Source organism: Enoplosus armatus, chromosome 10 (genome assembly GCF_043641665.1).
Source record: "Enoplosus armatus isolate fEnoArm2 chromosome 10, fEnoArm2.hap1, whole genome shotgun sequence".
Taxonomy (NCBI): domain Eukaryota; kingdom Metazoa; phylum Chordata; class Actinopteri; order Centrarchiformes; family Enoplosidae; genus Enoplosus; species Enoplosus armatus.
Window position 1 is genome coordinate 24916191 of NC_092189.1, and position 18995 is coordinate 24935185.

General features: G+C 41.9%; 1 protein-coding gene across 10 annotated transcripts in view; it reads left to right on the forward strand.

Moving 5' to 3' along the window:
* Positions 1-465: 465 nt before the first annotated feature.
* Positions 466-18995, forward strand: part of LOC139291609 (transcription factor COE3-like) — a 116217-nt gene continuing 97687 nt past the window's right edge. For all 10 annotated transcript variants that reach the window (XM_070913695.1, XM_070913696.1, XM_070913700.1 and 7 more), the window contains exons 1-3: positions 466-599; positions 16746-16902; positions 18643-18706. In XM_070913695.1, coding sequence (XP_070769796.1) covers positions 466-599; positions 16746-16902; positions 18643-18706 — 355 coding nt within the window. The remainder of the gene's footprint in view (positions 600-16745; positions 16903-18642; positions 18707-18995) is intronic.

Below are 18995 nucleotides of genomic sequence, written 5' to 3' on the forward strand. Positions count from 1 at the left end.
TCCCTCTGATCCCCGGCTCTCCGCGCTGCGTTCTCCCCGCGTCAGGCTCTCCGGATCCCGGTTGCTTCTCCTCCGTGTCTCTCTCTCTCTCTCTCTCTCTCTCTCTGGGCTCCTCTGAGATGCTCTCCCCGCTCTCCGCTCCTCTCTCCGCTCCTCTCTCCGCCCTCTTTTAACTTCACAGAGACGCCGGTTTTAAAGCCCAGGCAGCTGCGAGCCGGGGCTGGGATCTAAAACAACCCCGGAGAAACCCAGTGGGATCCGTGGCTCTTCTCTGGATCAGGACCCGGTACTTTGGGGAAGCTCGCTCGTGTGTCCCTCCTCCCCTCCTTCCTCCTCCTCATCGCTCCTCTTTTCTCCACCTTAATCCAGGTGGTCCTTTGGCTTTTTTGAGTGGCTGGTACAGGGAGGATTATTCTTCTTCTTTCTTGTTTCTGGTGAAGACAAAGCTCCCAGAAGGACACTTTGATGTTCTCCATCCAGGACAGCCTCCCCCGGGGGGCCCTGACCATGAAGGAGGAGCCGCTCCCCACCGGCATGACCCCGGTCCGCTCCTGGATGCAGGGCGCAGGGATTTTGGACGCCAACACAGCGGCCCAGAGGTAAAAATATCACCAAAACCATGCAGCTTGTCATGTCTCTGCCCCGCGGTGCCAACCCGCTGATTAATGCCACAGTCTGAAAACTCCAGCGTGAAGGTGAAAGTCATGTTTGCATCTTCAGGATCCGTTTGAAAAGTGACATGCAGGGAGGTTCCTGTTCAGTGTGCAGAACAAAAGACGAGAAAACATCAAGTTCAAACCAAAGTTAAAACCGATTCAACCACATGTTCAAGTGCAGCTTCAGGGTCTAAAGAAGAAAAACAAAGTAAACCACGCGCCTCCATTTTTATCTGGAAAATGATAGAATAACTCCAACTCAGAATAAAAGTGAAAACTTCCAGTCTAAACTGCCAGAGTCCTGCCAAACACCGGCTGGACATTTCGGGGAAGCTCGTGGCTCCTGGTTTACTCTTAAAATTGGTGTAAAATGAGCGGGTTCCGTTTGTGATTCAGCAAAAGTACATTTATTTGGAGAAAAAACAAAATCACGGCAAGAATCGGCACATGGAATCATGCCAGTCAAAAAAAAAGTGTTGTTTTTCTCAGTGGTTCAAAGCAGCGGGGTTAATGTTTCAGCGCTGAGCCGAAGCCTCCTCACACCGCCTCCCTCCTTCTCTCCGGCGGATTCGGCTTCACCAACCGCCCGTTCGAGCGGAGACAGAGGCCGAATTGCTTTCCCACTTCCACGTGTCTTTTTAAACCAAAACTCTACCTGAAATAATGTTTACATCTCCCACGCAGCGCCTCTGATCAGTCATTTAAACAAATCTGACATGCGGCTTGGTTGTGCACCAACACGCCGCGCGCAAAGAGCGCAGAGAGGCGGCGGGGGGAGCGCGGAGCTGCAGCCGCTGCACGCGTCTGTTCTCTGGGAATCTTTAACAATATTTAAAGCTTATTTAGGAGACAATTATAATGATTAGTACATGACTATTTAATTAAATCACACAGCGATTTTCTCTCAGTCACAAACATCTTAGTTTACAGATTCTAAGGAGGTGGATTGAATTTCGAAAACGTGAATTTATGCGATATTTTATTAATGAAGCAACTCGGGGAGGAAATGAAGCCAAATTTAAGTGGGTCACAGGTTAAATGAAAGGGCTCTGCAGCTTCTCACGCGCAGGATAAAATAAGTCAACGGTTGACCTCCGTGATATAAACACACAGACAGACGACACCGAGCTGCACTTTCAAATTCAGTTTTAATTTTAAAGCTGTGAAAGCTTCACAAAGTTGAAGAAATATTAAGTGTCCAGTAAACTCATTTTAATAGGCCTGAAATAAATGTGCAGTTTAAAATAAAAAATAATATCTTGAGAGTTTTTAAATAAAATTCTCCTCAGTTCTTTCCGGTGAAATATGACGTTAATTGTGAGAGTCCGAGGGTGTTAATATCTGAAGTGTCTCTCGGGGAGACACAGGTGAGCTGGAGGGACATTTGACCGCTTTACTCAAATAAATGAGTGCAGATTTGCAGCGCTGCCTCCGGTTTAAATCACCTGAACACGAGGAGAGAAAATCCATCAGCTGCTCCTCCAACAGTCCGATGAGGCGCTCCGAGAACTCGCGCCGTCTTTCTCCTCCTCCAGACTCCAACACAGCCCCTCATACTGAAATGTCCCTGCGTTAGTTTCAGCCAGGAATTTAGAGAAGAAGTCTGAACAAATCATCTAATTTAGCTCCAAAATCTGCAACAAAAAATAGAAACGGAAGAATTAGAATTTTCAGTGTTTTCTAAAAACATAATTTTGTGTGTGAATTTGAACCCAGTCTTGTTGCGTCCTGCAGTCAGTTTCTTATTAAAAACACCTGTTTGACATCAGAAGTCTTTTAAATTCTGTTTCTAAGGCCATTAAAATCCAACACCTGAAACTGAAACTGAACTTTATTGTTGAAATATGCTCACACAAGATAAACAGACACACACAGAGATTCAATGTAATAACTGTTAGAAAAGAGCTTTGAAAAATGATATTTATAATGAACAACCTTCATAACAAACACACTGAATCTAAATTAAAGCTACAACTAACGATTATTTTCATTCATCAATCTACTGATTATTTTCTCCATTCATTGATTATTCCTTTGGTCTATAGGAAGTTGTCAAATAGTAAAAAATGTCCCTCGCAGTTTCCCGTAGTCCAAGTTGACATATTCAGATGTTTTATTTGTCCAAAGATGCTCATTGAACTTCAGAGCAGATGAAAGAAAAGCTGCACAGTTTTATATTTTAGCTGCAAACAGAATCTTTGGCTTTTTTGCTTATAAATGACTCAAACGATGAATGAGTTATAAAACGAATCGATCAGTTAATCGACTAACCCTCTCAGCTCTGATCTGAATGCAGATGAAACAGCGGTTGTTGGTCAGTTGACGTGCAGCTGAATAAATATTGTGTATGGGTAGATTTATAAGTCTGTGTTACACTTCAATATAAATGACATGAATGACTAACAGAAACAAAATGAAGTCACGTGAAGTTTATTTCTGCAGTCAGAGTTTCACGATGTGACGAACAACCAGACTTCAGAGCAAAAACATGCAAAAGTCCAAACTGGAGATTTGCATTCAGGTTAGTGACAAGATCAATGCCAATGAACGAGAACAAATCAAATGCTTTGAAGGCAAACGGAGGCTGAACTTTATGTAAATGAACCAAAGTTCCCCCCAAAAAAGACTCTTTTTGTCCTCGGAACTGAACTGAATTTCAGATGTAATTTAAAACGTTTGAGGCAGAAATCGCCGTCAGTGTTTCAGAGTCTCAGTCCTCTCTGCTGTTCATCCACGAACACTTTAACTCACTGCAGGACCCAATCCCTCATTTATACACAGTAACGCTCCCCTAAATGAAGTGTGAATGTTTAAATAACAGACGCTGAAGTGTTCAAATAGATTGTGTGCAGAGATGGTTTTAGATGTTCCTGTCGGTGTCCGGAGGAGAAGAAGAAGGAGAAGAAGCTGTAGATTTGTGGTGTTCGGAGGAAGCAGACAGATAATAATGAAACTCTCAGATTACTGAGCGAGTGTGTGTGTTGTGCTTTCTGCTGGGACTCACAGGAAGAGGTCTGCTTCAACCATGCGTGTTGAGTCTCAAATCAAATATCACAAATTTGCCTTAAAGGGCTTCACAGTTTCTTTGTCATTAGACACAGAAAGAAACCTTTAATGGAGGAAAGAGAAACAGAGGAGGGGTCCCTCAAACAACAGGTATCTGCTCTGCATCAGAGACAGTTTGACCTGAATTAATAAGAAGAAACTAAATATTAGCTGATGAAAGCATACTGTGATGTAAATGTTAAGTGTAGTAAGCAGAGGAATCGACCTTCACAGACTGTATGTGGATCGACGGTGACAACATGATCTCAGTGTTACAGGCTGCGTTCACAAGCCAACACTTTGATTCAAGACCGTATTTATTTTATTCTGAGAATCTGTAAAAATGTCCAACAGGCGTAAAAACCACGAGGCTGCAGCTCTTTGTTCTTTGATCCCTCAGATCATCAGATAATCTGCAGTCAGGTTATTGATTAGTGATTGTTACCTGATCAGGTAATCTGTCACTCCACCTCACAGTGTCTGAGCTCTTCTCATATTTTACGCTCATATTCATCTGTTTTACATTTATTTATTGACGTTTTTTCACGTTTTCATTTTAAAGTAAAAGACGACGACAGGTTCATCTTTGCTTCACTGGACGTTACTGAAAGATATGATGTGAATATAGATAATTAACAAACACATGAAATGAAAGAAGGAACCGACCCCACAGGAAGCTTTTAGCCGTGAATCACATCTGAACAGGCACTTTGTCCATTTTCGTCTTCCGTCAAGAGACTCACGATCTGACTTTTAAAATCTGGAGCTTCTTTGTTGTTTTAAGATAATTCATGAATCTCTAATCATAAAAAATGTAATACAATAATAACCATCATTTTGACCTGCAGTGTTTGGTGTTTGAGTTCCCTAGTAAACCAACCCAGCGACCAAAACCTGGACCCAGAGTGGTCCGACTAATACAATGTTAGGACTGTTGTTCCTTAATGGAGAATGATAATATCTGTGTATTATTTGACACATCAAGTCCTCGATGCTCCGAGTTTGCAGATCCAGCAGAAATCAAGTGATTCATCTTTGGATTTTACAGTGACAGCATGTCAGTAATGATTCCATGTGAAAAGATTAGGAAACAAAGGAAACTAATAATCCAAAATGTAAAAACAAGTCACTCATCAGAGGCATAGATATAATAAAACATTCAGAACCAATTCAATGTTAATGTTGTGTGTAAATTTCAAACCAAACGCGATGTTTTAGAGGAGATCAGAGTGTCGCTGTGTCGGAGCAGCGTCTCCACGAACACTTCAACTCACTGAGGAACTGAAACGTCTCATGAACTCCTGCGGCTGATCGGACGGCAACGATTCAGACATTTAACGTGACGGAAGTTTGATTGAACTTGAAGGGAGATGAGACGTTCAGTAAGCTTTGATTGCTTCCTGTGTTGTTTTTGGGAGGAGAAGCTGCAGATTTGTGTGGACGTGAATAATGAAGCCGTCAGATATCTGAGTGTTTGGGAGATAACTGGATTTTACTGTCACATTACATGCAGAACCATGTAGGATTTTTCCTTTGTTTTGTTTAGTTGCGCAAAAATATAGTATATAGTCCTATATATAGTATATTTCCGTGCTGTCGTATGTGAACAAGATTCCTCCACACCTCCCGCTCTCACACACTACATATCTGTTGAATCAAGCTAACTTTTCAGCCCTTGTAGACCCTCATCAGGACGTTATTTTCCTAAAATCACAAGTATTAGTTTTACACTTCCGCACCTCTGTTGCACAGCTGGGTTCACTGATGGCGTCGCAGGAATCAGCGGAAGACACAAACTGGTTCTCTATTTGTTCTCAAAGGCTCAAAAACAGCAGATCAACTGATGTTTAAGATAAATCATGAACTACATTACAAATCCTGAAATCTCTCATTTTATGAAGTATGTTTTTGTGGCAGTCTTATTAGAGAGGACACGAGGGGACGACATGAGACAAATTTGATTTCATATTCATGTTTTAAACATTTCTCAGGTGTGACTATTCAATACAATTTTCAATTAAATGTTATTTATATAGCGCCAAATCACAACAAAAGTCATCTCATGACACTTTACAAATAGAGCAGGTCTAGACCGACTCTGTCTAATGTTATTACAGAGACCAGCAGGTCCCACCATGAGACAGCAAGACTGATTGTGTGTTGACGTTAGAAAACATTCATACACGCTCATATATAAAATAGATAAATATATATATATAAAACGAACAATGTCCAGGAAAGCTTCAAAGTTCACCTGTGACTGTTATAGTTGTTCTCGTGTGCTGGAGGTCAGAGGTCACTGCTGTTGTGATATTCAAGCCTGTCAGTGTCTCCGTGTTGCTGTAAAACTCCTCTGTGTGTGTGTGTATACATATATATATATATATATATAAGTATGACATAGTGTACGTAGTGTAGCGTGGACTTCATGTGGAGCGGTGGACTGTGAGCAGGTCGGCTTGGTGGATCTGGTTTTAATGCGGGAGACTGGACTTGTGTGCTTTCATAGATAATGTGCTTTATTTTGAAATAATTTTGCAGCATTTTACGTCTTTATTAGAAAGTGGACAGAGAGAGAAAACATGGAGGGAGAGATGAGGAAGGACTCAAACAGGGGACACCTTAAAACCCTAATCCACCAGGATACCTCTGTGAATGAACGCACGTATGAAAATATATAAAACATTCAGACACGACTAATAAAAACCAGACTCACCTCAGACTGTGTTGCATGTCCACATATGAGCTGTGAGGTTTCATCTGACTCAGTTTTGGAGGTCTAAATCTAACATAAAAAAACCTTTAAAAAACTCAGCATGATTTGGTGCAGCTGAAAGTTTTGGAATTCCTGAAAATTAAAGGACTCTCGTCCAAATCGCCGCGCTTTAGTCCCCGATACGTCCGGCCGTCTTGCTGTGAGAGCTTTCTCAACATTAGAGATTTCCTGCTCTGGTCAGCAGCCAGAACGTTATAAAACATGCGATCTATGTTCAAGTTTGTTAGTCTGGTTGACTTCTTTCATTTTTGCCTGATTTTGATAAATTGTCTTCATGTCATTAGTTTGGATAAAGTTGTTCAGTCTCATCAGGTCGTTGTGTAACTGAGTCGTACAACTACAGAAATAGTCGTCCTTCAGTCCGTTCATGTTTCCATCTTCAACGTCGTCTTTAGTGATTTCTGTGGGATTCTATGAAACCGCCACCTTTTCGGCTTCCTTATAGATGATATTGATTGTTTGTTTATGATTAAATTCTCTAGTTTTTAGTTTCTGCTTTTTTATATTGTGTAAGCTCATTTCTGGAAAATTCCTCGATTTGCAGTGAAAACTGGTCCTTTGATGTAACGAAGAAGATTTATGCACTTGTTTTAATCAAAAATAGACTTTTAGGACTCAATAACAGGCAGATATAATGTGTCAAGATGTGTGTGTGTGTGTGTGTGTGAACAGATTTCCCTCGACCCTCCTGTAGACAGAAAAGAAGGGAAGAGAAAAGAGTGAGCAGAGTGAGTGATCCTGCCATCCACGCCCTATCTTTGTCCTCTGAGGTTAAAGGGGTGGTGGGGGAGATTATAAAGTACAGGTTCCCAGGCTCAGTGGGGGAGGAGGGGGAGTTCAGGTAGGGTTTGGAGGAGGTGAATAATCGCCAACCGGGGGATTCCCCACTTCGTCAGCGGCGTCATTCGTCATCGGCTCAATCATCAGGCGCTTGGTGTTCCACTCGGCGCTCCCCGGTGGCGGGCAGGAGGGTGGGTGGGGAGGCGGGGGATCGGGAATTTGTAGGCAGAGACGGATCTGTAGAGTGTGGCAGTGATGGATCTGAGCGCTGAGAGACTTTTTATCAGAGAGTCGTAACTCATGACGGCGGCAAAGGAATGATGGAGGGGTCAGCCGAGGCCCCGACCGCTCACTGCCTTCTTCCTGCGCCTTTTAAACATCTTATTTTATCACCCGCGTGAGAAAAAATGCACTTCCTCCTGCATTTGCATTTGTCAACACCCTCCCCCACCTCCCTCCTCCTCCTCCTCCTCTTCACGTACACACAATTAAACTCTCCTGAACGGCGCCTTAAAAACGTGTTAGATAATTAAACAGCCAGCAGATGCCACGTCAGCCTCGTTACTGTAAATTCTCTCCGACACGTCGTCCTCGTTGCCGCCGCGTTGGAAGTGAAGTTGACTCGTGTAAATAAACCGTCGACACTCGAGCGCGGCTCTTTTGTCTCCTCGCAGCCGCTGCTGAATGTCTGAATGTCAGCCGCTGCAGGCCCATCGGCTAATCAGAAGCAGCCACGCAAAAAAAGCTGCAAACAATTAACCCGAGCTGCGTCTGAGAGGAGCAGGTGACCAGACTAATGGGCTCGGCCAGGGCCTCTGTGTGTGTGTGTGTGTGTGTTACAGGCAGTGTGTGAGTAAAAGATGTGTTTTGCAGGAAAGGGCTGAGTAGAGGAAACATACAGCTGCATTAGTTCGGCTCTCCATCCATCCTGAGAGCGGAGAGGTAAAATATCAAAACATCAAAAAAAACCTAAAAACATTCTTCTTCACATCCAAATAAATCTGAAGTTTTGAGTTTGAGGCCAAAAAGACTGAAAATAACCCCCCCGCCAAAAAAAAACCATTTGGAAACAGCTGCATGACCAGGAAACCTCAGAGTTACTGAACCCTGAATGCACCACACCAACCACACTTTGATTATTAAATTACTTTAAAAAAAATCTGATGACAAACTGTCAGCTTTATTCACCAAATTCCATTGGAAAAACGAGCTATTTTACACCTTTCAATGAATTAATTTCTTCTTTTCTAATTTTCTCAATTGTCTTGATACGTCAAACATGGCAAAATTATGAGAGGAACTGAAGGTAAACGGATTACAATACCAACTGACTGAAGCCTGAATGCAGCACACAGACCAGAGTCTGATGATTTCACTTTTACTCCTGCAGATGAGTCACTGTGAGTTTAATGTTCCTACATGTTACTGGAATGTAAATGTTAATGACTAGTTTGTCGATGGAGCAGTTGGTTATCCAGCTCTGAGTAATATTAGTATTAATGTGTGTATTAGTGTTATCATTGTTAGTGTAGTCAGGTTGAAGGTGGAGCTGCAGAACAAACAGCTGCAGGTCGGAGTTTGACGTCTGTGAAACCTCGTCTGCTTTCACGATGCATTTTCACACATTGAACACCTCACAGAACGTACTAATTAGCACACATACTGCTCATACACACTCACACACACACACACACACACACACTTGGTCAGGAGTGTGTGAGCTTGTGCAGAAGCCCCTCAGTCTAAAGACTAATTTGTTGGTAATTGCAGCATGACAGGAGCAGCCATTCCAGCATCGAGCCACCGTTTCCCCGAGCCAGTCGCCCTAATTAGGAATGACACACACTATTAAGGTGCACAAATGGAAATCAGTCAGTGGGCGTTTCCTCCCCGACGGCACCGCCACCGCCATCGAACCCACAGCGGACCGCAGATGCACCAAAAACCTCCCACAATGCATTTGTGATGGTGTCGCCATCCTCTAATCAAAACAACAGATTAAGTAGATGAATACATTAATACATTAATCAGATTTAGTCATGTAATCTGATTACATGTAGTTTCTCTCAGATAGCTGAACTCTATTTGATGTATGAAAACAGTTGAAAAGAAGACATGAATAATGAAATCCACTTCCTGTGTACACAAAGAAAACACAACATGTTAAATAGGTGATTTTTCCAATGGAATTTGGTGGTTCTCACAAGTCTAATTAATTCAGTATAATGCAGAAGTGTGTTTGTTCATTAGGTAACTGATCATAGTGAGGCTATTGTTGATTAGCTGAGTTGTGTATTACCTGATAATGATTGATCAGTGTTGAATTATTGATTAGTGAGTTTGACTGTTTTCTGTTAAAGGAGCAGACTGAGTGTGAAGAGGTTTCAATGTAGTGATGGAACTGATAAATGTTTTGATTAATCAACACACACACACACACACACACACACACACACACACACACACACACACACAAGGCCTGCTGTCTTCTCACCATGTTTCAGCCTCAACTCATTAGTTCATATTACACGGCTAATAAGAGCTAAGCAGTGTGTGTGTGTGTGTGTGTGTGTGTGTGTGTGTATATAAAGAACACACAGGTCTGATTGAGTAAATGTATTCGTGGGTAATTGTGCAGCCTTGCATAAATCAACACACACACACACACACACACACACACACAGACACTGTACATGAACAATATGTGCATATTTTAACCGTCCAAACCCGACTTCCATAGCAATTAGAGAAGAAGGCCTGATGGTGTGTGTGTGTGTGTGTGTGTGTGTGTGTGTGTGTGTGTGTGTGTGTGTGTGATGTTCATGTGATGTCAAAAAGTCCTCATGTGTCGGCTCCTCCCAACGTGGTCATGTGACTCTTCAGTCTTAAAGTTGAACACAAAGTAGAAGTACAAACTGAAAAGAGACACACACTCACAGTGAAGACAGCTGCCTCTTCATCACATGTTTCAGTTGAAACACTCTCTCATGAAGCTTCCCGTTGGTGGCGTCTGTTAGCATCAGTTAGCGCCTGTTAGCATCAGTTAGCATAGGTTAGCATGTGGTCGATTTCTGCTTTGAATTCTGATCAGATTCAATTTCAGATTAACATTTACTGTAGACTCAAACCTCTAGTGTGTGTGTGTGTGTGTGTTGTGTCCTGTCCTGTCAGGGTGTGTGTGTGTGTGTGTGTGTGTGTGTGTTGGGTCCTGTCAGGGTGTGTGTGTGTATGTGTGTGTGTGTGGGTCCTGTCAGGGTGTGTTTGCTCTGAGTTTGTTTCCCACTGAATCAGATTTAAACATCCACTGTTTATTTGATTAACATCCTGGCAGCCAGCCAGACAGAGAGAGTGTGTGTGTGTGTGTGTGTGTGTGTGTGTGTGTGCGTGCTGTATGGCTCATTAGGCTGGTGTGTTTGTGTGTGTGTGTGTGTGTGAGTGAGTGAGGCGGCAGGCCACGCTGGTTAAAGACTCAAACAGCGGTCACACTCCATCTCCTGTTTGATTAATGTCATGGTGTGTGTGTATGTGTGTATGTGCATGTGTGTATGTGCATGTGTGTGTGTGTGTGTGTGTGTGTGTGTATGTGTGTGTGTGTGTGTGTGAGAATGTGAGCTATGTAAGTGATGGTCCAGCACACTGCAGGCTGTAATGATGATGTTCAGTGTTTCTGTGCTGGATGCCTTTAGAAGACTCCCAGACGTTTCTCCAGGTTCAGTTCCGAGCAGCCGCCGCCGCAGCAGCAGCCGCAGCAGCGTCCGGCCCGTGTGTTCAGGATTTGGTCCAGAGACTTGTACAACGATTAATCGATTATTTAATTGAAATAAAATTAGTTGCCAACTATTTTGATAATTGTGAAATTGTTTCAGTCATTTTTCAAGCAGCAATGCCAAACGTTTGCTGGTTCCAGCTTGTTAAATGTGAGGATTTGCTGCTTTTCTTTGTCGTTTATGACAGTCATTGAAGAGTCTTTGGGTTCTGAAGGTGTTACTTTGGGCTCCGGGAAATTGTGATGAGCAATTTTAAACTTTTTAGCGATTCATGGATTAATTGTGACAATAATCGACAGATATATATATATATCTATATATATATATATCCATATATATCCATAATAAGCTTTCAGTATATTGTAATTCAAGTGGTCTGAGAGGAAACTAGACTTGTGTACCTCCTCATGGCTGTTTCCAGGCTTCAGAAAATCTACACCGTGACGGGAGATATTGGCCAATCACAGGTTGTGTCAGTGAGAGGGCGCTCCTATTGGCCGTTAACCCGACCTCTACGAATGCAGATGCACGTGCACGGCCGTTCAGGAGATAGTCTGATACAATAATGGAAAATACAGCAGGAAAAGTTGGCATAACATTTCAGTGTTTAGGCCTAATGATTAAGTAGTCCGTCTTATCCAGTCCAGCATTTAGGAGGTCCAATCTCAAGTCCTGGGTTTGTGACTGACATCTGACTTGAGTCCAAGTGTGAAGTCCACGTCTCTGGTAGGAACTGAAGTAAGAGGTTGTTGTTGCAGCTCTGGCCGTTATGTTTGTCCACATCCCAACATCCTGTTGTTTCAGACAGTTTCTAAAACTGATGAACAAACTAAAGTTTTCAGAGAAAACATCTAGTCTTTAATGTTTCCCTTCAATACTTCATATATCTGTTGGATCATGTTGTTTTGCTGACAAACTGTCAGCTTTATTTACCAAAATCCATTGGAAAAAACAGCTATTTTACAGCTTTAAATTAATTCAAATTCAAATGGGTTTCCTTTTCTTGTTTTCAATTGTCCTGATACGTCAAACATGGCAAAATAATCAGAGGAACTGAAGTAATCCAATTACAATACTTACCAAAGAAAACCTGAATGCACCACACAGAGGATTTCACTTTTACTCCTTCAGATGAGTCACTTTGCTCTAAGCTGCCAGACTCCATGTTGTTCATGGCTGCACCAGCCCAAACATGTCTGCTGCACTAGAAATAATGTTTCCCCAAAATTCACACAGATTTGGTATCTTTGGAAACTCTGAGATCTGCGCTAGAATTTAAAATAAAGTTCTGTTGGTTTGAACAAAGTCTGGACAAACTACATGAGCTTAAAGCCGATGAAGCAGGTGGAGAACCAGCAGAAGACCTGATCCTCCTTTAATCTGAGAAAAGAAAAGATCAACCTTGCAGGTTTTATTGCAATATTCAGGCAGGATTTATTCACCGTGTGTGTGTGTGTGTGTGTGTGTGTGTGGATACTGACTGCACCCAGGACCGGCTGTCTTGCTCAGTAATTGTTTGCAGAGTGCTCGACACGACTCCCGCTGACCTTTAATTTCAGGCTTTGTGGTGGAAACGTGCAGATCGCCGTTCACGGCCTTCGTTTGCCTCGCCGTGTTTGTTCTGTGTGTGTGTGTGTGTGTGTGTGTGTGTGCGTGTGTGCGTTTTATTTTTTCCTCTCTGGCTGTTGGCGTGTGATTTACACTCCGGGCATGTTCGAGCGAGCCGTGTGCCATCGATACTGTTTTTATTACACCTTGTGCCAAGTGCTAACAGCCGGATACGAGGCGCGGCGACGAGTGGATGCAGCCGCAATTAGCATAATTGAAATAATAATAATGCTAACGAGCTTTCTGAGTGGAGGCAGAGCAGAGAGGAGAGGATGAGCGGTGGCGGCTTCGTCACCGTGGCGATCGGCTGTCTGGATGGCCGCTGCAGAGCATTGTGTGTAATTGGGATAATGGGGTGGTTTAGTGGTGGAAGTGATGCTTTTGATGGCGTTTTGGATGAAACAGGTGCCAAATTCACCGAGTCAGTCGTCTCTGTTTGTTTTATTGTTAAAACCTACGTTTGTATCAGGTCTTTGTCTTCATCATGTTGTCTTACAAATGAAATCAACACATCTGGATCAAAGGTAGCTTTGTTAGGAAGTTGAGGTTTGGGATGCAGTGCCATGATGCTGATGTTAAAGCATCATTCTGCATGTTTTGATATGTTCAGCAGCTCGTCTCTGTCTTGTGTAGTGTCCTCTTCCAGCTTTGTCTCTATGAGAGCTGAGCGTGAACCAGAACAGAGACACCAACACACTGTCAGCTCAGACCGAGATTATCCATTATAGCTGCTTTAAAGCAAAGTGACCCCCAAACAGAGCAGCTAACACGAACACCCCATCAGACAAACTCAGTGAAGAGAAACAAAGCCACGTTCAGTTTGATCATTGATGATCGTTGAATGAAAACATGTGATGGACCAAGTGTACTGTGTCTGCAGACAGCTGCGATCGCAGCCGCTAAAACTAAAGTGTGTGAAGAGTCTCACAATACAAAGACAGAAGAGTAAAAGTTTGACTTTAAAAAACAAAACGAGGAGCTAAAGGGGCTAAATGCTCTCTCTCTAAAAGACGTGTTTTAGATATTAAAATATGTCTTTAAAGGTGTCAGAGTGTGTCGTGGTGAAAAGAGTACTGAAATATTTCATTTATCACGGCTGCAACTAACAAATATGCAGATTATTTTCTCCATTAATTGTTTGGTCTTGTGAATGACAGAAAATAGTAGAATAATAATGCCTCTCAGTCCGAGGGGGGGTATTCATACATCTTTTAGTTTTTATTATCTTATATAATAAAAAAACACCAAATCCTCACATCTGAGAAGCTGGAACCAGTTTGGCCTTTTTGGTTGTAAAAGGATTAAAACAATAATTAATTATTAAAATAGTTGCTGAAAAATTTTCTGACGAATGATTATACTAATATATATATATATATATATTCTATATTCTATATATAATGTAAAATAGTTAAGAATAGCTCCACATGAACCGGCTACAACATAACAATATACATAAAATACTACTCACGTGGGCCACGTTTCTGCAGTACATTTGATACTACTTTTACTGAAGTACAGGATGGTAGTATTGTCAGACCTGTGCATTGAAATAGCAGCGTGGATAAAAACAGATGCTTGTGAATGTTTTTTCTCACAGGAAGTCGTTGAAAGTATCTGCTGGTGAAAGTGTTGAAGTCTCTGGCGCCGTGATTCCTCTCCGTGTTGTTTTTTATTTTAACACTGTTGTGTTTTCTGACACTCAGCTACTTTATTCCCACCGAGCCTCCTTTAAAACCGACTCGAACCTGAGCGACACACACCTGAGCTGCCGTCCTCCTCTGCAGACTCTCTACGCCCGCGTCCACTCGGCCAAACGCCGCGAGTCGGAAGAATTAGCGTTCAACAAACTGGCCTACAAATGAGGCATTAAGCATTGGTAATGGGGGTGCAGAAAGGTCACGGCTGTATTAATCTGCCGTCGGGGGAATACACCCCAGAGCCAGGAAACATGGAGACTGAGAGAGAGCAGGCAAGTCTCCGAAAACAAACCCTGAGCATGAATAAATGTTTATCTCCGCCCGGGCGATCATATTGATCATAAAGTGTTTTAGGAAACAAAACGAGCAGGAAAATGAGATTGATGTAAAAATATTCGGCTATTGCTTTCAGCGTTTCCCCTCGGACACTTTGAGGTTCTTCGGGCTGAGAGCAGAGGTCGCTTCCTGCAGGAACATCGATTTTATTTCAGGATCAACACGGATTTCTATCTTAAAGTCAGCTGCTGACATCAACACACTGATGCTTTTCTGTTTACACACTCAGTGAAAGCCTTTTCACATTTGAAAATATGATGCTGAAGCATTCTGAGACAATAATGTGACATTAAATCAAAAGTAAGACGACTTCTGACCTCTGGTCAGCGATCATCATGGTGTGAACATGTTTAATCCCATTAAAGGAGAAGTTTGCACTTCTTATGACTCTGTTAAAGTATAACAGTTGAATTCATATTTGTTTTGTGTGTATTACTGTATACTTCCACACAGTAAGTCAAAGTAGAAGGAGTGTAATGTGCCTGTTTTAAGAAATCCTCCATTTTATTAATGAAATATTGCACTTGATATTTTTGCTTTGACATAATTTATTTGTGATTTTCAACATCATTTTATGACTGCAGAAAATAGATTTCAAACTCTTTCAGTTTCAGCATCATTTATCATGAGTGTGTCTTTGTGAAATTTAGTCTTAAAGTCTTCAGAAGTTTTAAACTGTCTCCAAACGTTCTTCCCACAACAGAATAAATCTGCATCGTCTGCATATAGAATCACTTTCTATCTTTAATTTATATATAAACTACACCATGAGGGCCTGACACAGAGCCCTGGGGAACCCCACAAGTTTAGTTCTGTAGGTATCTGCTCGTCAGCTTCAGTTCAAACAGATTTATCTAAAAAATAAATCTGTGAACTTTCAGTCTTCACTTCGTCTTCATAAAGTCTCAGCTGTTCTTATTGGTTTGTTTCTTCAAACCTTCAACATCAGCTCACTGTTTGCTGCCAAATCACACCTGATAATTGATGAGACTTCATGTGAAAACAAGTTAGTGCATGAAAAAGACAGCCAGTTATAATCAGTAATTCACAAGCAGCAGAAATGTGGAAGGAAATTAATGAGGTTTTAATTTATCAGTCAATCCTCTTCACTAATTCAATAGAAATAATATCTGATCGATCAGCGATATGTTTACAACATAAAGATCTAAGCTTTACACATTTTTATTTTCACAAAAAGTTAATAGTAAATAGTTTAAAGAGATCAAAAATACACTTGTCATCCAGTCAAGGATGTGTGTCTTAGTTTTGACATTTTTGGAATTATTAGTTTAACAAATTGGAGATACGAGGTTTCCAGAGATCAACATGGTGGCCTGATGAGGAGGCGGCCATCTTTTATCATGACATCAGGAAGTGACTCTGTGGTTGTAAACAGTGAAGCTTAACTCCAGACTTCCAATGTTCCTTTAAGAAAGTTACGATGGACCACACAGACATTTTATATATAATGTATGGAGACGGACAAGTTCTTCCTCCTCCTCCTCCTCTTCTCAGACTGGAGGAAGAATCTGGTCTCTCCTGGGTTTTGGCCTCTGTCTCTACAGTTTTTCTAGCTTTTATGTAAAAGGTCACGCTTACAGAGAGGGAGGACACACACACACACACACACACACAATGAATCAATTCAGTGCAGTTACCTCCCTGTTTCAGTCACTATTATCACCTGAGTAGTTTTCCACTCGCTGCGTGTTTTTCATATTTACACAGAAACACTAATAAATCTCTTCATCAGGTGTATTTTTATGATTACACTTTAAAATACAGTTATTATTTTTGGTCTGGTTTCACAGACTGTCGGTCATCATTAATTCAGTGTGTGTGTGTGTGTGTTGGTTCAGAGTCCACGTCACGCTGCTTTCTCTCTCTTATTTTCTTTCACAATAAAAGCAACCCAGTAGCTGGCTGGTGGAGAGCCTTTAATGTGAAGCAGCAGGAAATGTTCCGTTCGCAGTCAGCGCTTCATGGTGTGTTTGTGTCGAACCTGCCGGCTGTTGTTCATGGTTATTAGTGCTGATAATCAATAATAAAAAATATTCTCTCCCTGTCTGTGTTTCAGCGGTGTGGGTTTAGCCCGAGCTCACTTTGAGAAGCAGCCTCCGTCCAACCTGAGGAAGTCCAACTTCTTCCACTTCGTGCTGGCGCTCTACGACAGACAGGGTCAGCCGGTGGAGATCGAGAGGACGTCCTACATAGACTTTGTGGAGAAAGACAAGGTGACACGTCCTGCTGTTGTCTGTCACACGGCTTTGTTCTGTTCTGATCAGAGTTTTAGAAAGAAATGACCACGTTAAAGTCAAAACAGTCAAAAGCAGTGAGCCTCGCACCTTCATCACCATGAACACACACACTGTAGTTCATCTAGACTCAGTCCCACACACACCGTCCTGCTGACCCAAACACTCACAAGAGCCCCACATGTGGATTCATCCGCCGTTGAAAATAGTCCCCAACAGATGCACTACTTCCTGCTGTTAGTTTGATAAAATCAATGACTGAGCCTTTTGAAACATAAAACTATATATTTGTGAGGAGTTTTTAAAGATTGACGTCTTCAGCAGGAACCAATTGGCTGAGAGCTGAGAGCCACAGACAGGAAGAGAGACAGGACTGACAGGTTGATGGTTTGACTCTGAATATGAGAATAATATAGAATAACAGCAGACGTTAAGTTACCCCATATAACATACAAATAATACTAATAATACAAATATTAATAATGATAATAATAATAATATCTAGACAGGTTGGAAGTGTTGGTTGTTTGATCAGTTGCCAGCTGGCACTAAATCCTCCCCTCCACTCCACCCACTCACTCACCTCACCTCTGCTTTGACCTCTAGTCTCTCGCCCCCAACACACACTCATGCACACACACACATACACTCACACACACACACGCACACTCACGCACACACACACACACTCATGCACACACACACATACACTCACACACACACTCACACACACACACGCACACTCACGCACACACGCACGCACGCACACACACACACACACACACACACGCACACACACACTGGGGCTGAGCCAACCCTCCCAGGCACTGTTGGCACCGAGCGGCCGACTGACGGAGACTGAAAGGAGAGAACTGAAATAAAAGAGGAATAAAGGTTGAAAAGAGAGAAGAAGAAGAAGAAGAAGAAGAAGAAGAAGAAGAAGAAGACCAGAGAGGGTGAACAAGAGAGAAGAATGGACAGACAGGAGAGAGAGAGAGAGAGAGAGAGAGAGAGAGAGAGGGACACCTGCTTTGTCTTCATATCAAGTCTGAATCACATGATCACATGACATGTTGTGGGGGTCAGAGGTCAGAGGTCACAGTGGACGTCACCCAGCAGGCACCAGGAGCCCACTGCTTCCAACTGAAACTCAACGATAAATCAATTATAACTGCAATAATAACAATAATATAATAATAATAATAATAATATAATGCTGCAAGCTGAAAAAGAGAGTTTGTTTTAGAAAAAACAAGTTCACAAAGTTTCACTTTAATACGGCGACCCATTGGTGCGAGAGTGACGAATAAAACTGCAATGAAAATAATCATGCTAAATCAAAACAATGAAATACTGAGTCAAATTTATATTATGTCGAGATTATAACACAGAAAGAAAAAGATTTTCTCTCAACAAGTCAAGATTCATGTTTTTTGTGTCAAAAATGTACTTTGTGTTTTCTTATTTTGACTAAATGTAGATTTTAAATTTGGATTTGAATTTACTATTTAATTTATTATCTATTATCAGTCTTTATTAGTTAGTTTGACACTGAAGACAGACACGAGCTCTTTTCTAACGTTTCATCCATATTGTTGTTTGAGAGAACAAAAAGTACTTCAGTGTTTACAGTACTGTGATGTACATGTACACGTCTGCGTGCCACTGGAGAACTCTACTCGTCTTCATCACAGTAACTGATGTGTGTTTGTCTGACAGGAGTACAACGGAGAGAAGACCAACAATGGGATCCACTACAGGCTACAGCTGCTCTACAGCAACGGTGAGCAGAGAGAGAACCAACCACGACGAACCACATGGTTAAATCTGTAGAGATATCGTGATATCTTGATGTGGACCAAAGTGTTCAGATCAGGAAACTCCCATAAATCATTCCTGTAACGCAGAGAAACTCAACAGGAGGCCGGACTAAATGTAAAAGTTTAATCAGGTTCATCTGAAACATCCCAGTTTGTTAAATACAGCGGAAAAACAAGAAGGAACTGACTGAGGAGGCTCTTAAAAGTCAAACACATTTAGCTGTTAATTTCACTTTAATATGTAGCGTACAG